Genomic DNA, 17925 nt, shown 5'->3' on the forward strand with positions numbered 1-17925 from the left:
CCTTCCTAACAGTCCCCCTACAGTCTCGCGCAATGGAGATATAATCCTCCTTGGTGATAGCCCCTCCCTTCCACCAGGTGTACACCTCCTTTTTAGCTTTCAGACATTCCTGAATGCATTTGGTGAGCTATGGGCGCTTTTGAGCCCTTTTGCCCCTTTGATTCGCATTGGGACTGTCAACCCTTTGGGCTCAGAGGATCATCTCCTTAAGGAACAACCACTCATCTTGGACTCCCAACTCCCCTACCCTCCGGGACCTCAGTGCCTCTCCTACTAATCTCCTTAACTCATTGAAATGGGCCCTCTTGAAGTCAAGGGCTACTGCCTTGCTGCAGGCCTTTGACACCCTGCAGTGGATAGTGAATTCCAGTAGATGATGATCACTATTGCCCAGGTAGTCAAGAGCCCACAGTCCCCTCACCAGGTCATCACCTGTGGCCAGGATCAGGTCCAGCAAGGTATTTCCCCTGGTGGGACTGTGCACCTCTTCAGTTAGGTGGAGATCCTGTATCTCAGCTGGGAACCTACGTGAGTGGTCAGACCTGGCTGACTGCTCCTCCAAGCAGATGTCTGGATAGTTTAGGTCACCCATGATGACCACCACGTCCCTTGACTTAACTGCCTTCATGAGCTGACCTGAGAATTCCTGGTCCAGCTCTTCCCCCTGGTTGGGTGGTCTGTAGTGGACACCCACCGTTAAGTCACTTTCCCCATGGCCTCCTTGTATTCTAATCCAGAGCACTTCAGTCTGCCCAGAGAATGTCACCTGCACCACTGTCTCCTTGAGGTTGGCCCCCAGGGCCTTGTAGTCCTCCATGATGCATTCTGGACTGCTCCCAGCCGTATCATTTGTATCCACATGGATTAGGACCATGGGGTACTGGTCCAAGGGTTGAATGAGGTCCGGGATCATGTCTATAACATACTAAATCTGAGCCCCAGGCAGGCAGCAGACCTCATGTGCCATGGGGTCGGGTCAGCAGATGAAACTCTCTGTTCCCCTCAGGATGGAATCTCCGATGATGAGGACTTGGCGTTTCTTTCTCGAGGTGTTTCGCCCTTGGTCAGACCATGCCATGCATAGAGTGGCATCATCCCCCGCAGAGGCATCCACTTCGACCTTCTCCTCTAAGGCTGCCAAGGCCTCATATCTGTTCCCCAGTTGTACCTGGTGAGCTGCCACCACATTAGCCCAAGCAGCCCTGGTTCTGGTGGTCACCTTCTGCCATTCCTCTGCTGTGCATCTCTCCTGGGAGGTCTGACTGCTGGAGAACTGATCCTGCAGAGAATGGAAATACTTGTCAATTTCATCCTTTGCAGCCCTGATCCCCCGTAGCCTGCCCACCTCAGCCTGGAGTTCCCTCACCTGCTTCTCCAGGGCCTGAAGTTGGGCAAAAGAGGGACAGGTGAGGGAACCTCCAGACCCCTCTCCCACCCGCAGCCTCTGGGTCCCCAGCAGGCAGCCCCCACAGACAGGGGGGTAGGGGGCCTCTGACCCAACAATGGGCTGCATCTGGATGGAGGCCTCAGAGGAGCCCAGGGTAGGTGGCACCACTGCAATGGGGTCCCTAACAGCCACCCTCCGCATCCTTACCACCAGGGCGGGGTCTCTAGCAGCTGCTCCCCGTGTTCTTACCATGTCCATGGAGCTGTGAGTCTTCCTCTCTCTCTTGCTAGAGACTCCTTCCTGGCTCCTGCTGTACACCTGCCTTGCACGAACGCCTGCATGTTTGGATCTGAGAAACTGGTCAGGAAACTTGGATCATTTATTAGATTTACCATACCCTTTGCCCAGCCCCTCACAAGTTTAGGGAAGTCCAGGCCAATATTTGGTTCAGTCCTATGGCAGGGCTTGCCACTTTAAGGGCCAAGTCAAGCAGCCAGAGGTGCTTGATTGCGGTGCCCATTTTAGAACCATGGCTGCCTATACATACAGAGCAGTTTGCTGCTGGCAGCCAGGCAGAAACATTGCCTGGCTGAAAGGCTGTATGAAACATCTTGCAGGTAGGAGCAGCAGGCTCTTGGTCCTGGGCATGACCTAAAACTGCACCCTGCCAGGAATGGGTGGCCAGGTGGGGCTTCTGGTGGTGAGGGAGTCCCCAGGAAATGCCAAACCAGTTACCACACTGGTGAAAGGTGGGTAGAGGTGCCTTAACCCAAGCCCCCACAACCTATTGGGTACCCAGGAGGTCAGCAGGACCAAAGGAGGTCCAGAATGGGGCAAGGTGCCCAGAGCAAATGAGGAGCAAGGACCCCAGAGTTTGTGAAAGGGCATGGAGCCTAGCAAAGGGTGTAGAGCCTAGTGAAAGGCAAGGAGCCCAGGGGCTAGGAGCCCTGACTGCGTGTGGGGGGTAAGGAGCCCAGTATGAGTGAGGGGCATGGACTCCAATGAGAGCAGCTGGAGTTAGGGGCTAGGATATAGTTACAACATGCAGATGCCATCTGGAAGGGTTGGGCTGCTGTGTAGGGGAGGAAAAGGGACACAGCTAGTGCCCCCTGGCATCGGGGCAAGAATGGGCAGCCTCCTGCCTAATTAGAACCAGTTAAGAAAAAACAAGGCATGGCAGGAAAGTGAGGCAGGTGGTTGGCCCAGAAACAGGTGGGCGGGCCAATGGTGGACCGGCCCCAGGAAAGCCCCCTGTTACAGTAGTGCATTGGCCGGAAACACAGGAGCCCAACAGTCAGGCATGTCAGCGCTCACCCCAGGGAGATGTGTTGAGTGGGGAGGTGTATAGCAGGACACTGTTTGTGCCTGCCACTTTAAGGGCTGAGTCAAGCAGCAAGCAGGTGCTTGATTGTAGCGGCCATTTTAGAACCATGGCCACCTATATAAACAGAGCAGTTTGCTGCTGGCAGCCAAGCAGGAAATATCACCTGGCTGAGCTGCTGTATAAGAATATGTACAGGTAGGAGCAGGAGGCTCTTGGTCCTAGGCATGACCTAAAACTGCATGCTGCCGGGAGTGGGTAGCCTGGTGGGGCTCCCAGTGGCACGGGAGCCTCCAGGAAAATACCAGACCAGTTACCACCCTGGTGGAAGGTGGGTTGGGTCACCCCAATAACCCGTAGCTCCCACATCACTGAGGGTAGCAGTTAGGGTCAGGCATGGGTATGGCTACCTGAGCCCCCACCGGGGAGGGAAGCCCCATAGCCCCAGTAAGGGGGTGGAAGATGTGGATCCCCAGTAAAGGTAGGCCTCCAGTGAAGAGGTAGAGATGTGGAGCCCCAGTGAGGGGGAAACCAAAGGGCTGGAAGCCCAGTGTGCATGTGACAGTTTGTATAGAGTTGCCCCGAGAGGGGCCAAGGCAAGCTTGGCCCCAGTCAGGTAATTGGCTGGCCACTACCCCAGTGAGGGCTGTGGGAGAGGCCCAAAAGATGGTATGTCTGCCACCCAAGGTGTGCACTAGATAAAGCCTATGGCCAAAGGGGCCCATTTCTAGAGGGAGCAAGGTGGTATAAATTAATTAGATTATACATGAAAGAGATCCTGTGAGGTGGAGCGTGAGAGGCCCCAGTGAGAGGAGGGCGGTATGAATGTATTTGTGTCTGAGGCCTGACAACGAGGGCTAAGCTTGATCCAGCTGTAGGCCAGGAGCATTGTGTCACCTAGATGCCATCTACAAGGCTTGGGCTCTGGTGTAGTGTAGGAACAGAGCCACAGATAGTGCCCCCTGGCATCAGGGCAAGAATGGGCAGCCTCCCACCTAATTAGAACCAATGAAGAAACAACAAGGTGTGGCAGGAGAGTGAGGTGGGAGGTTGGCCCAGAAACAGGTGGGTGGGCCAATAGTTGACCGGCCCCAGGAAGGCCCCCTGTTATAAATCCCATCCCTAGTACTTATCAAATGTAACTAAGGAAAAATTAGGTTGAAAATCATCAAAACTGTCCAACTTGGAACTATTAGATTGCACTACTGTTTCCTGAGAGAACTTATAGAATCACCCATCTTAGAGCATTTATACCAGAATAGACAAAGCACTAGGAAAGAAGCAGAGAAAACAATCCTTTTGTGTCAGGGAAACAGACTGATAGATGACCTACTAGGTTTTTGCCATCTCTAACTTCTGTGATAATTTTCTGAAAGCATTTTGTCAGCACCTTGCTAACTACTGTGCATTTTGTTCTGATCCATCCTGTAACACTGCAGTCTGGGGATTTAGATTTAGCTATAAAGTTCTACCTGGTTCACTCTCAAAGTCTAAAAATAGAATTGTTTAGAATATATGTTCTAAATTAAGACTGAATGTCACTGGAAAATCTACAGCAACCAAGGTCAGAATCTGTGATATCAAACTGGTATCAAAGAAAAAATTGTCTGTTTGACTGTAACATTAATAACATTTACTACTTCCAGATAATACTCATCCTGTTCAAAGCCATGTTTAAAGAGTCACTAATTAATCCTCACAACCAACCTCAAATAGTAAGTTAATAAGTTATATTCCCCATATTAAGACCTTAAGAAGTGCCCTATAATTAGGGACCTACCAAAATCACAATTTTGTGATTTTCATGGAAACTGCAATTTCAGACAGTTTCCACAAAAAAGCATGGGCTCCACAAAAAAGTGCAGGCTCTCTGAGCAGGGGGAAAAATGCAAAAGAAAGCTATACGAACAGAAAAGGGCAGGGAACTCTTGCATCCTGAAGCATGAGAGGAGGGAGAGGAGGGGAGGGGGCAAGAAGGAGCAAATTAGAGGCTAAGCCCTTGACATAGGTTTAGCCCAGGTGCTAATCTGGGACTAGCTAGGGAAGCAGGAGGGATTTGGTAATGGCTTTTAAAGTACCCACAGGCATGCTTCTGCAGCATGCATGCTCCCACTGGAAGAAGAGCAAGGATGAACTCTAAGAAGTCTTCCAAGATGGCCAAATATATTTCAGCACCGGACCATGCAAGACAGTATCCTGAAGGGACCTTGCACACAGACGGAGACAAGTTCTCCTCTACCTCCTGTAATGTAATTCTGGATGGGTCCAGGAAAAACAGCATAAATTGGCACTTGGTGTCCGAGGCATTCAAGAAGGGGAAGGCTGCTGGCAATGCTGAAGGTCACAGCAAGAAGCAAGAGAGTGTGTCCTCCCTCTTGAAAAGGACCACAGAAAGCAGCTTGGAAAGGCAAGAGGTGGCATTTTCCTTCATGAAAGCTTTCACAGCAGCAAACATCCCACTGGAGAAACTTGATCACCTGAATTTAAGGGACTACATGAACCAAAATGTGCCAACTGCTGGCAGTTTTCCATGTACCAAAAAGCTTCCCCAAGACCAGTGGTGGGCAAAATAAAGCCCAGGGGCCAACTTCCCAGCCCAAAGCCCAGGGAGTGATTTTTACCCTGTCCACAGTGGGTACCTTGACCTTACCAGGCAGCATTGGGATACCCCCATCTCATGCCAGCCAGGAGCTCACCCTGGGATGCCCATGTGGTGGTGGCAGCTCCTAGCCCTGCCAGCTTAGCATGGAGCAGAGCAGTGCAGGGGCAGTGGTAGGAACCTCAGGAGCCCCCATCCCCAGATGCAACACCTACACTGGGGCTCTCACCATTGCCGCTACCCTCATGCTGCTTTGTGTCACTATGCCCCATGCTAAGCCCATGTGGGGCTGCCACCACCGCATGGGCATCCTGGGGTGAGCTGCAGGCTGGCACCAGATGGGGGGATGCCCCAGCAATGCCCACCTCCCCTGGCCCCAGTGTAGTCCTGACCACTGCAAGTGCATGGCAGGTCATAGAGTCACTGCCAGATCCACCCCCCTCCCCCCCAACCTGTGGAATGTACACTGCAGGCCAGGGTAGAGAATCGGAGAGGGAGTTCCCCCAATTTGTCAGGCTTGACAGTAACATGTGGCCATCCCCTGCCCTGCCCCTGCCTCCCCTCCTCAACCTCCCAAGCCTTCTCTGTGGGGCTTGCAGCCCTCCTCTCACTCTCATGGATGCTGTGGCCCCTCAGTGAGACTTGGTGGGGCCTTCCAGCTCTGCCCTAGCCCCAAACTATCACCACCCCAAGATCCTGGCCCCAAATGCAGGATCCACACAGGCAGGATGCAGGGGTAGGCAAGGAGCCACGTCTGGGGCTGGGGCTGGGGCTGGGGCCAAGATTGTGGGGCAGTGGCAGCATTGGACCAGGGTGGGGCAGAGCTGCAATCCACTCCCTTCAGCATTGCCCATGGAACCCACGCCCATTGTAGAGGCATTCGGGCAGCAGATTGTGGCTCTGACCTGGCCCCAGCCCCATATTGTCACTACCCCATGACCTTCCCCTGTGATCCTATCCTCACCTGCCCATCCTACTCCTGAAGACCACTGCCTGGAGCCCCATCTCACATAGGGAGTTTTACTGTGTTACTGCATGGGGAAAGACGGATGCTGACCTGGCCCATGACACCTCACCAAAGCAACCTATGTGGCCCTCGAGCCCATATAATTGCCCACGCCTGTCCAAGACTGACTCCCTGCAGTGATTGCTTTGCATGTATGGTCCATGAAGCCTGACTTGGAAGAGTATCATTCCTTCTCCATTGTGGCTGATGAAGCTACTAACCATCAAGATAACTACATGCTGCACATTTTATTTGTGCTGAGGAGCTGGGCAGACCAGGACCTGTTTCCAACTGAGCCGGTCCACCTCACATCTGTCAGTTTTTCTACTATGTCCCAAGCCATCATGCAGGTAATTGTCAGCTATGGCATAGATTTAACAAGATCTCAGCATCCCTGTCTGACAATTCCATGTACATGTACAAGGCTTTCTCTGATGTGCTCCAAGGAATGCTGCCCAATGCTGTTCATGTAATCTTCAATACACACATTCTGTCTCTAGTAAGTGAGATCTGGTACATACAGTTCCCCAAGGTGGATAGTGTGGTGTCTTCCTCCTTGAAGAAAGCCTTCAAGTACTGTCTAAGGCATAAGGTCTGGTGCAGGGAGTCCATCACCAGTCAAAGTAGAGTAGGCTGGTAGAGTCAATCGGCAGGAGGCAGGCAGAGCCGGTGCTGTTCTCCAATTTGCTCTGTCAGTCCCACGAAGTGCAGCCTGGGAGTGGGAGGTGGGGAGAGCCAGGGCTGTGCTCCCCGCCAGGCTGAGCCACATGAGACTGCGGAGCTGCTCGGAGCACAGCCCTGGCTCTCTCCTGCCTCCCACCACCTGGCTGGCTGCTTTGAAATTAGAAACATTTTGAAGTTTTTGAACCATTTCAGCTGGCCTCATTTCTTTTCAAGGCTGTTTCAAAGCCTTTGGTTTCATTTCAATTGCACTGTTTCAAGCCCAAATGGAGTCAAAACGACATTGAAACGAAACAGCTGGTGAAGCTTCGTACAACCCTACTGTCCACGGTGCCTGAGGGGCACACCAGGTTTTGAGCCCTGCCAAAGGCAGGGGCATGAGACAGAAGCAGGCTGAGGCTGAGAGGGCGAGAGCCTGATGTTGACAGCAAAGTGACAAAGGTGGCCTGAGCCCAGAGGGGGTGATCAACACAGCTAGAGGCTGAAAGAGCCAGAGCCTGAAGCCAGAGGGAGTGGATGAGGCAACTGCTGGCCAACAAGAGGCTGAGACAAATGCCAGACCAGAGCCAGTGGGCCTAGGCTACTGGTCAGCAGCTAGAGTAACCTGTAGTCTAAGGCTAAGAAAGCTGAATCCTATACACAAAGGTAAATGGTGACAGAGTGACACCTGCAAGGCATGGGCATGACTATAGGGAAGTGCTTCTAATAGGCCCTACAGCAGCTGGCGCACTGAGGCACTGACAGGAACAGGAGGGCCCCGCTTAATGTTTAAGGGGCAGGGCAGGGGTATGGGAGAAACCTGCTGGCCAAAACAGGCTAGGGCTTGCTCTGGGACCCTGGGACAGCTTCCCTTCTGTAATAAAATAATTCCATCAAGGCATGACAGGTGAGAGGAAAAGGGAGGGTACCCCAAGGAGCCAGAGTGGGCAGGCATTGCATGGCCACCAGGAAGCGTACTGGCTTCATCTGGGGCCTGGTCCTGCCACAGGAAGGAGCAGGGCTCTAGCAGCCATGACTGGGTTAGGTTCAGGGGATACTCAGGGGGACTGGATGAGGCTAGGGAAGTTCCAAGCAAGGGTCCCCCTGAAAGGGTTCTGTGACTGTGTCTAACAAAAGTATGAGCTTTTGCTGCAGTTACAACCAACAGCATTGTTTGTTCCCCTTTCCTCCTTTCTTTCAATTAGTACTCTACAGCCAATACTTACGAAGTCCATAAAATATCATGAAATGTTTTGAAAAATGTCCATTTTTTCATGAATTCCCACAATAAAAGGTAACCAATAAGAGTTTGGCTTGGAGCTATCCTCACAGGAATGGGAAACAGAACACCCTACTATATATACCTGGATCTGTTACAGGCAGGGGTCTACTGAACTTGAGACAGCTGCTGGTCGATTTTGCAGCCATTTTCATGGGACGAGCATGGTGGGCCCTCCATGCCTCTGATTGGCCAAGGGGCCCCAGTAGTCCTGCCCTTCCCCACAGATTGCCAGGTGGATCCAAACCACTGCTAACTTAATAACATATCAATTAATGGTGTCCCTGGCCTTAATCCCTTGATTAAACCCAGAGAAGCCATTAATGACTGCTTAGATTAGTTAGTAGTACATCAATGCATCAATGGCTTCCATGGGTTTAATTAGGGGGTTGAACTCCCAGAAGCCATTAATTGATGCATTATTAAGCAATCTAAGCACTTAAAATCCAAAATGAAACACCTTCTTAAAATAAAGCAATGCACACCATGAATTGCAACTAATGCCAACTATATATACTTTATTAACTAATACCATTTAATAACATAAACTCGAAACTGAAATATCTTATGAAAATAAAACTATGCACAACATGAATTGTAACTAATACCAACTATATATACTTTGGGCACGTCTACACAAGATGTTACTATGCATTTATTTAGTACTTGTATAAGCAAGTACTAAATAAATGCTCAGTAAACAGAGTTCCTGTGCAGTAGCACCGATGAAAACCTTTTAAGTAACTCTATGGTGTAGTAGCCTAATACTACTGCGCAGTAGCATCTCAGCACAGTTTTTGTCATGTGATGCTACTATGAAGTAGTATCAGGCTACTGCACAGTCAGAGTCTCATGTAGATGTGCCCTTTATACACTTTAATAAAGGACATTATAAAAAGGAGTTTACTGAAACTGAATGCTAACCTTGAGACAGGTAGTTCATGCCAGGTATTAAATGCAAGCATGCTGCACCCAGCTGCAGTAGCTGCACTCATTGTCTGTCTCTGTGGGCTGAACACTGAGATGGCACACTCAGCATCCACTGAGCTCATTGGAATGGTGAGGCAGCATTTTGCCAGGGTGTACAGATGTGGAAACTGGTCACAGACAGAGTCCCAGAACACAGGCACAGGCATCTGGCACTCTTGGATGAACTTCATGGAATCTGTATGTTCATTGCCTCTTTCCCTCATCCCAGGATTGCTTTCAGTAGCTGAGGGTCAAAACTCAGTACAGGCACCTGGTTGCTGCTCTACCCAGGTAAGTCTATGGGGGCAGGGGCAGAGGGGCCATAGGCAATGCGTGGGGGGTTGAGGGGGCCTAGGCAATGTGTGTGTGGGAGACATAGGCAATGCAGGGGAAGTTGGGGGGATAAGTTATGCATCAGGGGGTAGAAGGGCACATGGCCCCCTAGATTTGTGCACCCACAGCAGGGCACAGTGCTGCAGCCTGGCTGGACCAGCTTTGTGCAGGAGCCACCTCTACAGCCTAGCAAGTAGGACCTGGCGTGGGAGGGAGCGCCGCACAGCCATTGCCGCCCAGGTAACATATGGTAACATGGCCCATGTTTAAGTGATCCCTACATACATAGCGGTGTTTCATTTTAATCATGGACCCACTTAGGGAGTACTTAAGGCCCATGTTCCACTCAACCAGCCCACCTACTGGGGTGAAATGTATCCCAGTAGCAAAGCAGGCAGCTCTTCTTCAATAAAGGCATTTACTGGGACCAGGGTCAAGCAGCCAGAGATTCTCTGTCCTGTCCAAAGGGTTAAGCAGTCCCTGTGTTCCCAATCCAGCCCATATAGATCTGAGTACCCACAAAGGTACTCAGCTGTTCTCTCTCCTGTCTGCCTAGACATGACCCTCCCAAAGTTGCTCAGCTTGTCTCCCTCTTCAGACTAACCCCAAGCTTCCCCAGCCAAACATTTTGTTTGTTCACATTTCCGTCCATTGTTGTGTTTACCACCTTTGTTGATATGTCAGCCAAACTATTCTAGACTCTGTTGATGCTGAAAGTCCATCCTGTCTTGTCCTGAAAATAGGCAGCTCTGGCACTTAGCAGGGACCCTATTAACCTTTCTTTTCCCACGTACTCGCTTTACCAGGAAACGGAGGCATGCAGCATTATAACAACATTAATGCATTTAAAATAGAAATATTACAGTAAACTTCATCAGCTGTCACAGGCACATAGGATATGCCAAGCATACTTTATAACCCCTATTTATATACCCTGTTTAACTGGTGTACTAACTAAAGTACAGCTCAAAGCTCAGGCTCTTCCCCTCCTTATGGAATACTATGAAATCGCCAGCATATTTTACAGGAAGTTCTTGGATCTGGGAAGCAGGGTTGGTACTCTATGGCATTTCCTTATGAATTATGGGAATGCAAACATAGCCTCATAATTATGGTCCTGATATCTCCTGAGGTGAGGACTGGGGAGTGAACTGCCTCCTTTCTATCCAATGGGAAAATGATCCAACCTTAAAATTGCAATTCTGCTCTGAGACCTCTAAAGCACAAGGCCCCAAGCAGTCATTTATGATTAAGGTTGATCCTTTACAGATTCAACATAGGACTATAACCACAACATGCTGCTCCCTCCCTAGAGATGGTTCAAATCACCAATCACGATTTTATCAGTTTTCAAATCTGCCATAAATAGTTATGGCTCCTCTTATTTACAAGTTTAACAAGTATACCATAATGCACAGGCTGCTGCATTGCTGCCATATAGTTTGAAGTCCCTGAACACTGCAGATGGAAACTGCAAAACTGGAATTAAAAGAGGCATACCAAATGGAACCGGGATTTTCATGGGAAATTTACAAGATGCAAGGGTCTCTGGAAGCTAAAGTAAGTGTATATTATCATTAATTCAGTTAATATTTTTGCACATTCTGATTATGCACATTACTTCCTAACCACCTAGGAAATCATGCATATAACCAGAGTTTGCACTTACCAGTTGACCAGAGGTAACATTCGGTGTTCATGTCATTGCTCTCAAGTTTTTTTAACATCCATAAAACTCTGCTAAAAGTAAAATTTTTCATGTTTCTGCTAGGATTCTAATGCAAATTTTCATATAACTATGACTTTTTTTTAAAACCATATTAATTTATCACCCTTGATGTATCAGCAACTTAAAAGAAAAAACAAACAAAAATAAATTAACTAGGTGCATAATCTTGTCTTTCACTTAGTGGATGAAATTCTGTTTGGCTGTATTTGATAAATTGTTAACAGTAAAATAGCACATTAACTCTATATACTTAAACAGAATGTACTGAGGGTGTGGACACACACATTTGGAACTCATCAAAAGAGCAATGTTTCAAAAGGGCAGCACCATACTATAGTGCTTGCTTGATACAAAAGTTGTTGTTTAATAAACCATTTAATAAACCTGTTAGGACAGAACAGTATTTCTATTTGCTTTATCATCCATCATTCATAAACCACTCATGAATGTCATAAGTACCATATTTTTTTAACATAGAACACTCAACTTTATTCTAAAAGCTAGCTGCTGGAAATTGGGATGTGCATTACAAGTGAGGAACTATGGTAGCAGTAGTTTCTGCAGCTTAGGCCTCTGCCTGAATCAGGGACAGTGATTTGATTTGTTGATTTGGATCACTGTCTCTGATTTGATTCAGCCAAATCCGAATCCGAAGATTTGATGCCGATTCGAACATAGACACAGCTCTAAATGTTTTTTCTACGTACCTCAAAGTACCAGCGCAGCTCGTGAATGCTGCGATGCTTTGGTGGATGGAGCATCCCACTGGAGTGCAGGGGGGCCCTTCACGTGCTTGGCGGCGAACCCAGAAGTGGACAAAGTTCACGAGCTACCTGGTACCTTGAAGTATGTAGAAGAAACACTTAAAACTGTGTTTATGTCTGAATCGCTGAGTCTTTCCAAATCTCTCCGAAACAATGTGGAGGGTTCCGATTCAATTCGGAGAGATTAAAGGGTCTCCTGATTCAATTCAGATTCGGAGATTCATCACCAAATCAGGCCAAATCTCCACTGAATCAAACAAGAGACTGAAGCTTTAGAAAATAACTGTACCCAAGCCACAGGGAGCAAAACAACTTCAGTTCCTTAGGTGCTGCTACTCAATTACTTACTACTAGGAAAGATCTTTCTTTCTTCATTCTGCCTTTCAAAAAAAAGTTGCATATCTTATTCCAGGATATGTTGTGCTAATCCATATAAAAACAAGAGCTGTGCCAAGAAACACAATACTGTTTCACTGAGGATTTTGATAGTTGAAACTTGCTTCTGTTTCAATTTTCAAATAAAAACAAAAAATTCTAAATTCTTCACCAAAGCTAGTTTGAGCCATGGACCCTTTGTTGGTGTGGTCATCAACATCTTTGTGGTGTGTATGGGAGGCTGGCCTAGAGCAATAGACCCAGGAAGCCCTGAAGGCCTAAACTGCCAAGAACATGTGACCCTAGAAAGCCAATGTTCCCACCAACCTATAAGGTACACTTCTGAAAAGCTGGGTGGGTGAGCAGGCAAGAAACCTGTCTGGCATGCTAGGATGCATAGGTTCTTTCAGAATCTCACTGAAATAGACTCATTTCTATTCCAGTGAATTTTCAAGCTCTAGAGAAAAACAAAAAGTTTTGTGGGAATTTTTTCCAGTCATCTCAAATCAAGACAGATTTATAGCATTACTGATTAAGTGTTTTAATGAGAAAACAGCAAAGCTATAAATGTATCACCTAAATTTACAAAGGTGCTCAGGGCAAATGTCTCCATTTGGAAGTTGTTATAGTGATCTTCACTGCAAGTTTATTGCATCATTTTAATAGCTACCAAGATAGGTCACAGTTAACCATGGAGGAAACTGATACCACTCCCACTGAAGTGGGAACCCATTTCCTTCACAGCTGAATTTGGCCTTATCATTGCACATGTGCACGATGTTCTCTGATCTTCTGAAAGGGAGTTTTGTATTGTTGTCATTATTTCTATTACCTGGTGTTCTGTAGCATTCCAGTTGTCCTGGGTTCTATATACAGAACAAGAAAGACAGTCCATGCATCAAAGAGTTTTCAGCCTCAACAGACAGGAACAAAAAAGGAGTACAAAGGAAGTGGAGGTCACACAAAGCCATATAGCAGGCATGTGGTAAAGCCAGGAAGAGCATCCAGACTGCAGAAGTCACATATGAGTACCTGCCTCTCCACTGAACAAGGTTATTGAGGCCTTCCATCTTCAAAAAAACATTTTGGAAACCTTGCTTTTAAAATATTTTAATTTGACCTTCACTGGCATAACAAAAAAATCCACAAAGACACTAGAGACTTGTCCTTATCACTAGTTTACAAGGAGCATTTTCCCCACTGTCATCCAAGTCACAGAACATATTTTATAACTGCATCTTAAGCCTGTCTGAGCCTCAAAGTACTTTATATTTAGTCACAATGAGGAAAATAGGATATTATACAGTTCTGAATTGTCAGAGATCCACTGCAGGATTTCAAAATCCACTTCCAACTAGCCAATTAAATGAGGGACAAAGAAAAAGGAAACATTGTCTTTTGCCTTCACTTCATTAGAATTCCTAGGCTCCTGCCTCTAATTCACTGAACTGTTCTTGCAAATGTGTAAGTGCACAAATTGCATCAATCAGCTTACAGTTATTTTTCCTTTATAGAAGCATAGCAGATCTTAGTAGCTCAATGCTAGCATTTTGCAGGTGCAGTTTATAAGGCTATATGGACACACACACTTTTAGAGCCATTTCAAAAGGGCAGCAGCTGTTACATTTTAATTGTTGTGTGTGAAGGAAGTAGTGTTATATTCGGACCAATTTTACTGCATTTGTATTGTTCACACATAACAATTAGAACATTACAGCTGCTGCCCTTTTGAAAAGTTCTCCTTTTGAAATGGCTTCAAATGTAGGTGTCCACACCCTATATTGTAATTATATTAGTTAAAAACATAAGCAAGTGTTTTGCAGTATCTTAAGTAAGACTAGGAGTGAAATGAGTGTTACAAATTAAGTTGTGCTCTCCTTTGTTAGGTAATAGCCTGCTCTCCAATTAATCTTTCTCAGCTGTTACAAATAGATCTAAAAGTGAATGGTTTCAGTAAGAAGCAATATTTTGCATAAACCAACAGCACGGATAAAATCTCCCAATTGCGTAGTCAGATACATGTGGTAATCACTAAAAATGTTGAGACTTAGCTGGTCAGAAAATAAGATAATCCTTTCCAAAGAAATAGTATCACCTCACAATAGGCAGACTTCAATTTGGGCAGTTCTCCAAGGGATCAGATCTGAATAATATGAAGGTACCACAGCTGGCCATTTTACTTCCAATGCAGACCTGGAATCCTTAATAGTACAAAGCAGAGTGCTGGGGTTTTTTTGGTTTTGCTCTTCACTGTTAAATATAATGATTTGCTGCTACATAAAATGCAGCATTTTCTTTATCTATAGATCTTCGTAGGCCATAAGCCTCATTATCCACCTTTTTTACAAATTGGGAAGTTGAGATTTTTGCAAACCCTCATGTTTGTGACTTGTATATTTCCACTGAAGTCAGCAAGACAGTTTGTGAAATGGATCAGAGGATTGGGGCCTAACTTGCAGTGAGTCTCCTGGAGATGTTTCCAGAGCATATTCATGAGCACCTTTCTGGGATTGGAGCATCCACATGAAGGTTGGTGGGTTGGGCCTGCTTTGTGAGTATCCCTGCAGGGGCACACTGTGGACACAGCCTAGACGTATTATGTGTGAATCTAGTCCATGGTCTCTGTGCTTCAGTCCCCCAGCAGTAAAATGGAGAACTCTAACTGTAAAATAACTCCGAATATAGTTACACTATATGCACTTTGCAATATAAACTGTCTTTTACATGTGTTACATAGTGTGCAAGAACTATGTATAATATGAAGAACAACAAGCAGCTTTGAAGGGAAATTGGCTGATGAAGGTTTTGAGGGAAACAAAGTGCAGTTGTTCATCTCTTTCTGTATGAGTCGGGTTCTTATAATGAACTGTGGCTGCATCCACACAAGCAACAGACTTTGCAGTTGTTACTGTGCAGTCTTTAGGACTTGCTTGCCCAAGTACTAAGTGACTGTGCAGTAATCAGCAGGGATTCTCATTTTCTCTGATAAAAAAAAAAAAAATCCCCAATTTTTAGTTTAAAAAATGTAACCCAAAATCCACATTTTTCTGCGATCAAACCGAAACACCACTATATATAAAAATATATTAGTGGTATTTCATTTAATCATGGGAAAAAATGTGTATTTTGGGTTACTTTTTTAATCCAAAACTTGGGGATTTTTTTTTTATCAGAGAAAACCAAGATATCTGGTAATCAGCATTACTGCACAGTCCCATCCCTGCATGGGTTTTTTTAGGCACTACTGCGCAGTAGCAATAGACTACTGTACAGTAGCTCATTAATACTGCTCATTAGCATCACCATCATGGTTCATGCCTGGCAACCCTACGGTGCCATAGCAATGAATGTTTGAGCTTATTGCTACTGCACTGTAGCATTTCATGTAGATGCACCCTGTGTTATCTAGGAAGATAGGTAAATTGAAAGGGCCTTTGAAATTTCTTAAAATGGCTTCATCAAAACATGTACATATATACATATACATATGTGTATGCGTGTATATATACACTAGCAAATTGCCTGTCAAGAATGACAGGGGGAGGGCAGGGGACACACAACAAGGACAGAGCACCACCACTCACCACCCCATGCTGCCGCTGCCTCCCAGGGGGGTGGGGGCAGCATGCATGTGGCAGCCACCACCACCACCCCCCACCCCCCTTCCACCATTGCTTCGCATCTGTCCACATGCCACCCCCGCAACTCTGCATCCACTCCCCCCAACCCTGCTTTGCTTCCAGCCCTGCCCACCCACTCTACTTCCGGCCCCATGCCACCCCCCAACCCCACTCCACATCCAGCCCAGTGCCACTCCCCCTCCCAACTCCACCTCCAGTCCCACGCCACCCGCCCCCACTTCCCCCACTACTCCTGCACCACTGGAACCCCTCCCCACCCATCTTTCTTGATGCAGCACTGGCTGGAGCCATGTCCTGCCAGGAGCCATGTCCCCCAAGAGTGTTGTGGACAGACAGACAGATTGACAGACACATGGACAAATGGACTAAGCCCTTTATATATATAGAATATTTATATGTATAAATATCATACATTGGCTGTCTCCTGTGCTTGACAAAATAACTTTTAACAATGAGTACATACTGCAAAATGTCATATGAAAATAAGGGTGAGATCCTAATCTACCTTTAGCTGCAGAGCCTCCCACACTTTCAAAAATTTGGGAGTGAGGGAAGAGTGGCAGCATTAATTACCGCTCATCTACTGCCCATTTACTGGACCTGTGGGGAGCCCAATAGAGTGAAGCCAGCTAGAGTGACCCAGCAAACTAGATTGGGCATGCCAGGCTGAGCGCAGGCAGTGCAAGCCCAATGTGAGCAGTGCAGGGCCCCACACCACTCATCTGGCCATTGGTGATGCATAGGGGGTGCATGCAGGTGCACATGCACCCCCTGAGATTGTCAGTGCACCCCCTGAAAGAAGCAACATTGATGCTGCCGGTGCTGCCTGTGGGTGGTTGTCACTCGCCATCCCCTCTCCCCCCTCCACCTTGCTGCCAACACAGCCAGCAGTGTCTGCAGGTAGTTGCCAATCACCAGCAGTGTCTATGGGTGGTCGTCAAGCTGGTCAGCACTCGCCACTGCCTCCCCCTCTGCCACCGACACTGCCATGGCCGCCTGTGGGAACTCCCCACTTGCCACTGCCAAGCCCCTGCTGCCCACACCGCTTGCCATGCCACCCCACCTCTGGGGGCATGTGTCATTCATGCATTTGGCCCTTGCAACCAAAAGACTGAGTACTCATCAGGCCACAGTCTTAAATTCATAACTTTGACCTGCCTAAATCAGGTGCTCATCCCAGTCTGCCACCTCCTAGAAGACTACAGGTGCCTGGAAACCTTCATCTAGGCCTAGTCATCTGCTCACTCCCTGTCACCAGAGTGGCTGATCAGGGTCAGTTGACCCTTCACTCCCTCCCATATACACCTCTGACCGGGAAGAGGAAATGTCTAGGTAACTGGGCTCAATTCTTACCCAGACTGCCTTGCTGTTCCTTATGGCTCCTGCCTCTACTGGCTTCTGTCTGATCTCTTGACTACTGGACCCAGCTCACCCTCAGATTCTGTGCTTGTCCTGACCGTTTGGCTTCTTAACTCAGCCACTCTATCAACCTGACTCCCAGCTTGGTTTCCTGGCTACCTGACCTGACTTGTGGTCTGGTTCCATGCTGTGCCCAATCCTCCAGCTTTTTGACTCAGCTTCTTGGACTTACCTCCGGACTCCCAGGCACTTGGATTGTGCATGTTCCTCCCAACCCCAGGCTGTCCCTCAAACCCTGCGTTACACTCAGACCTGGCTACCCACAACCCAGCATGACAGCACCACTGGTCTAAGTGTTAACACAATACTGGCTAGGTAGCATAAAGCTACTGGGTGAAGGGATTTACTGCTTGCATAGGACAATAATTATAGCAAGCCTTAACAGTGGTAACTCATTGCCTGTTTTGAAACATAAGTAATGGGTACAGAACCTTTTGTATCTA

At 47.4% G+C, this 17925-nt stretch overlaps 1 protein-coding gene across 1 annotated transcript; it reads left to right on the top strand.

Annotated features, from left to right (window-relative positions):
- The first annotated feature begins 4837 nt into the window (after nucleotides 1-4837).
- Nucleotides 4838-5281, top strand: LOC106738421 (CGG triplet repeat-binding protein 1-like). The gene has a single exon (XM_014593459.1). The coding sequence runs from the start codon at nucleotides 4838-4840 to the stop codon at nucleotides 5279-5281; it is 444 nt and encodes a 147-aa protein (XP_014448945.1).
- Nucleotides 5282-17925: the final 12644 nt, after the last annotated feature.

This window comes from Alligator mississippiensis, chromosome 2 (genome assembly GCF_030867095.1).
Source record: "Alligator mississippiensis isolate rAllMis1 chromosome 2, rAllMis1, whole genome shotgun sequence".
In the NCBI taxonomy this organism is placed as follows: Eukaryota; Metazoa; Chordata; order Crocodylia; family Alligatoridae; genus Alligator; species Alligator mississippiensis.

Coding starts and splice junctions, on each gene's coding strand:
- LOC106738421 (XM_014593459.1), top strand. CDS start 4,838: ATGAACTCTAAGAAGTCTTCCAAGATGGCCAAATATATTTCAGCACCG.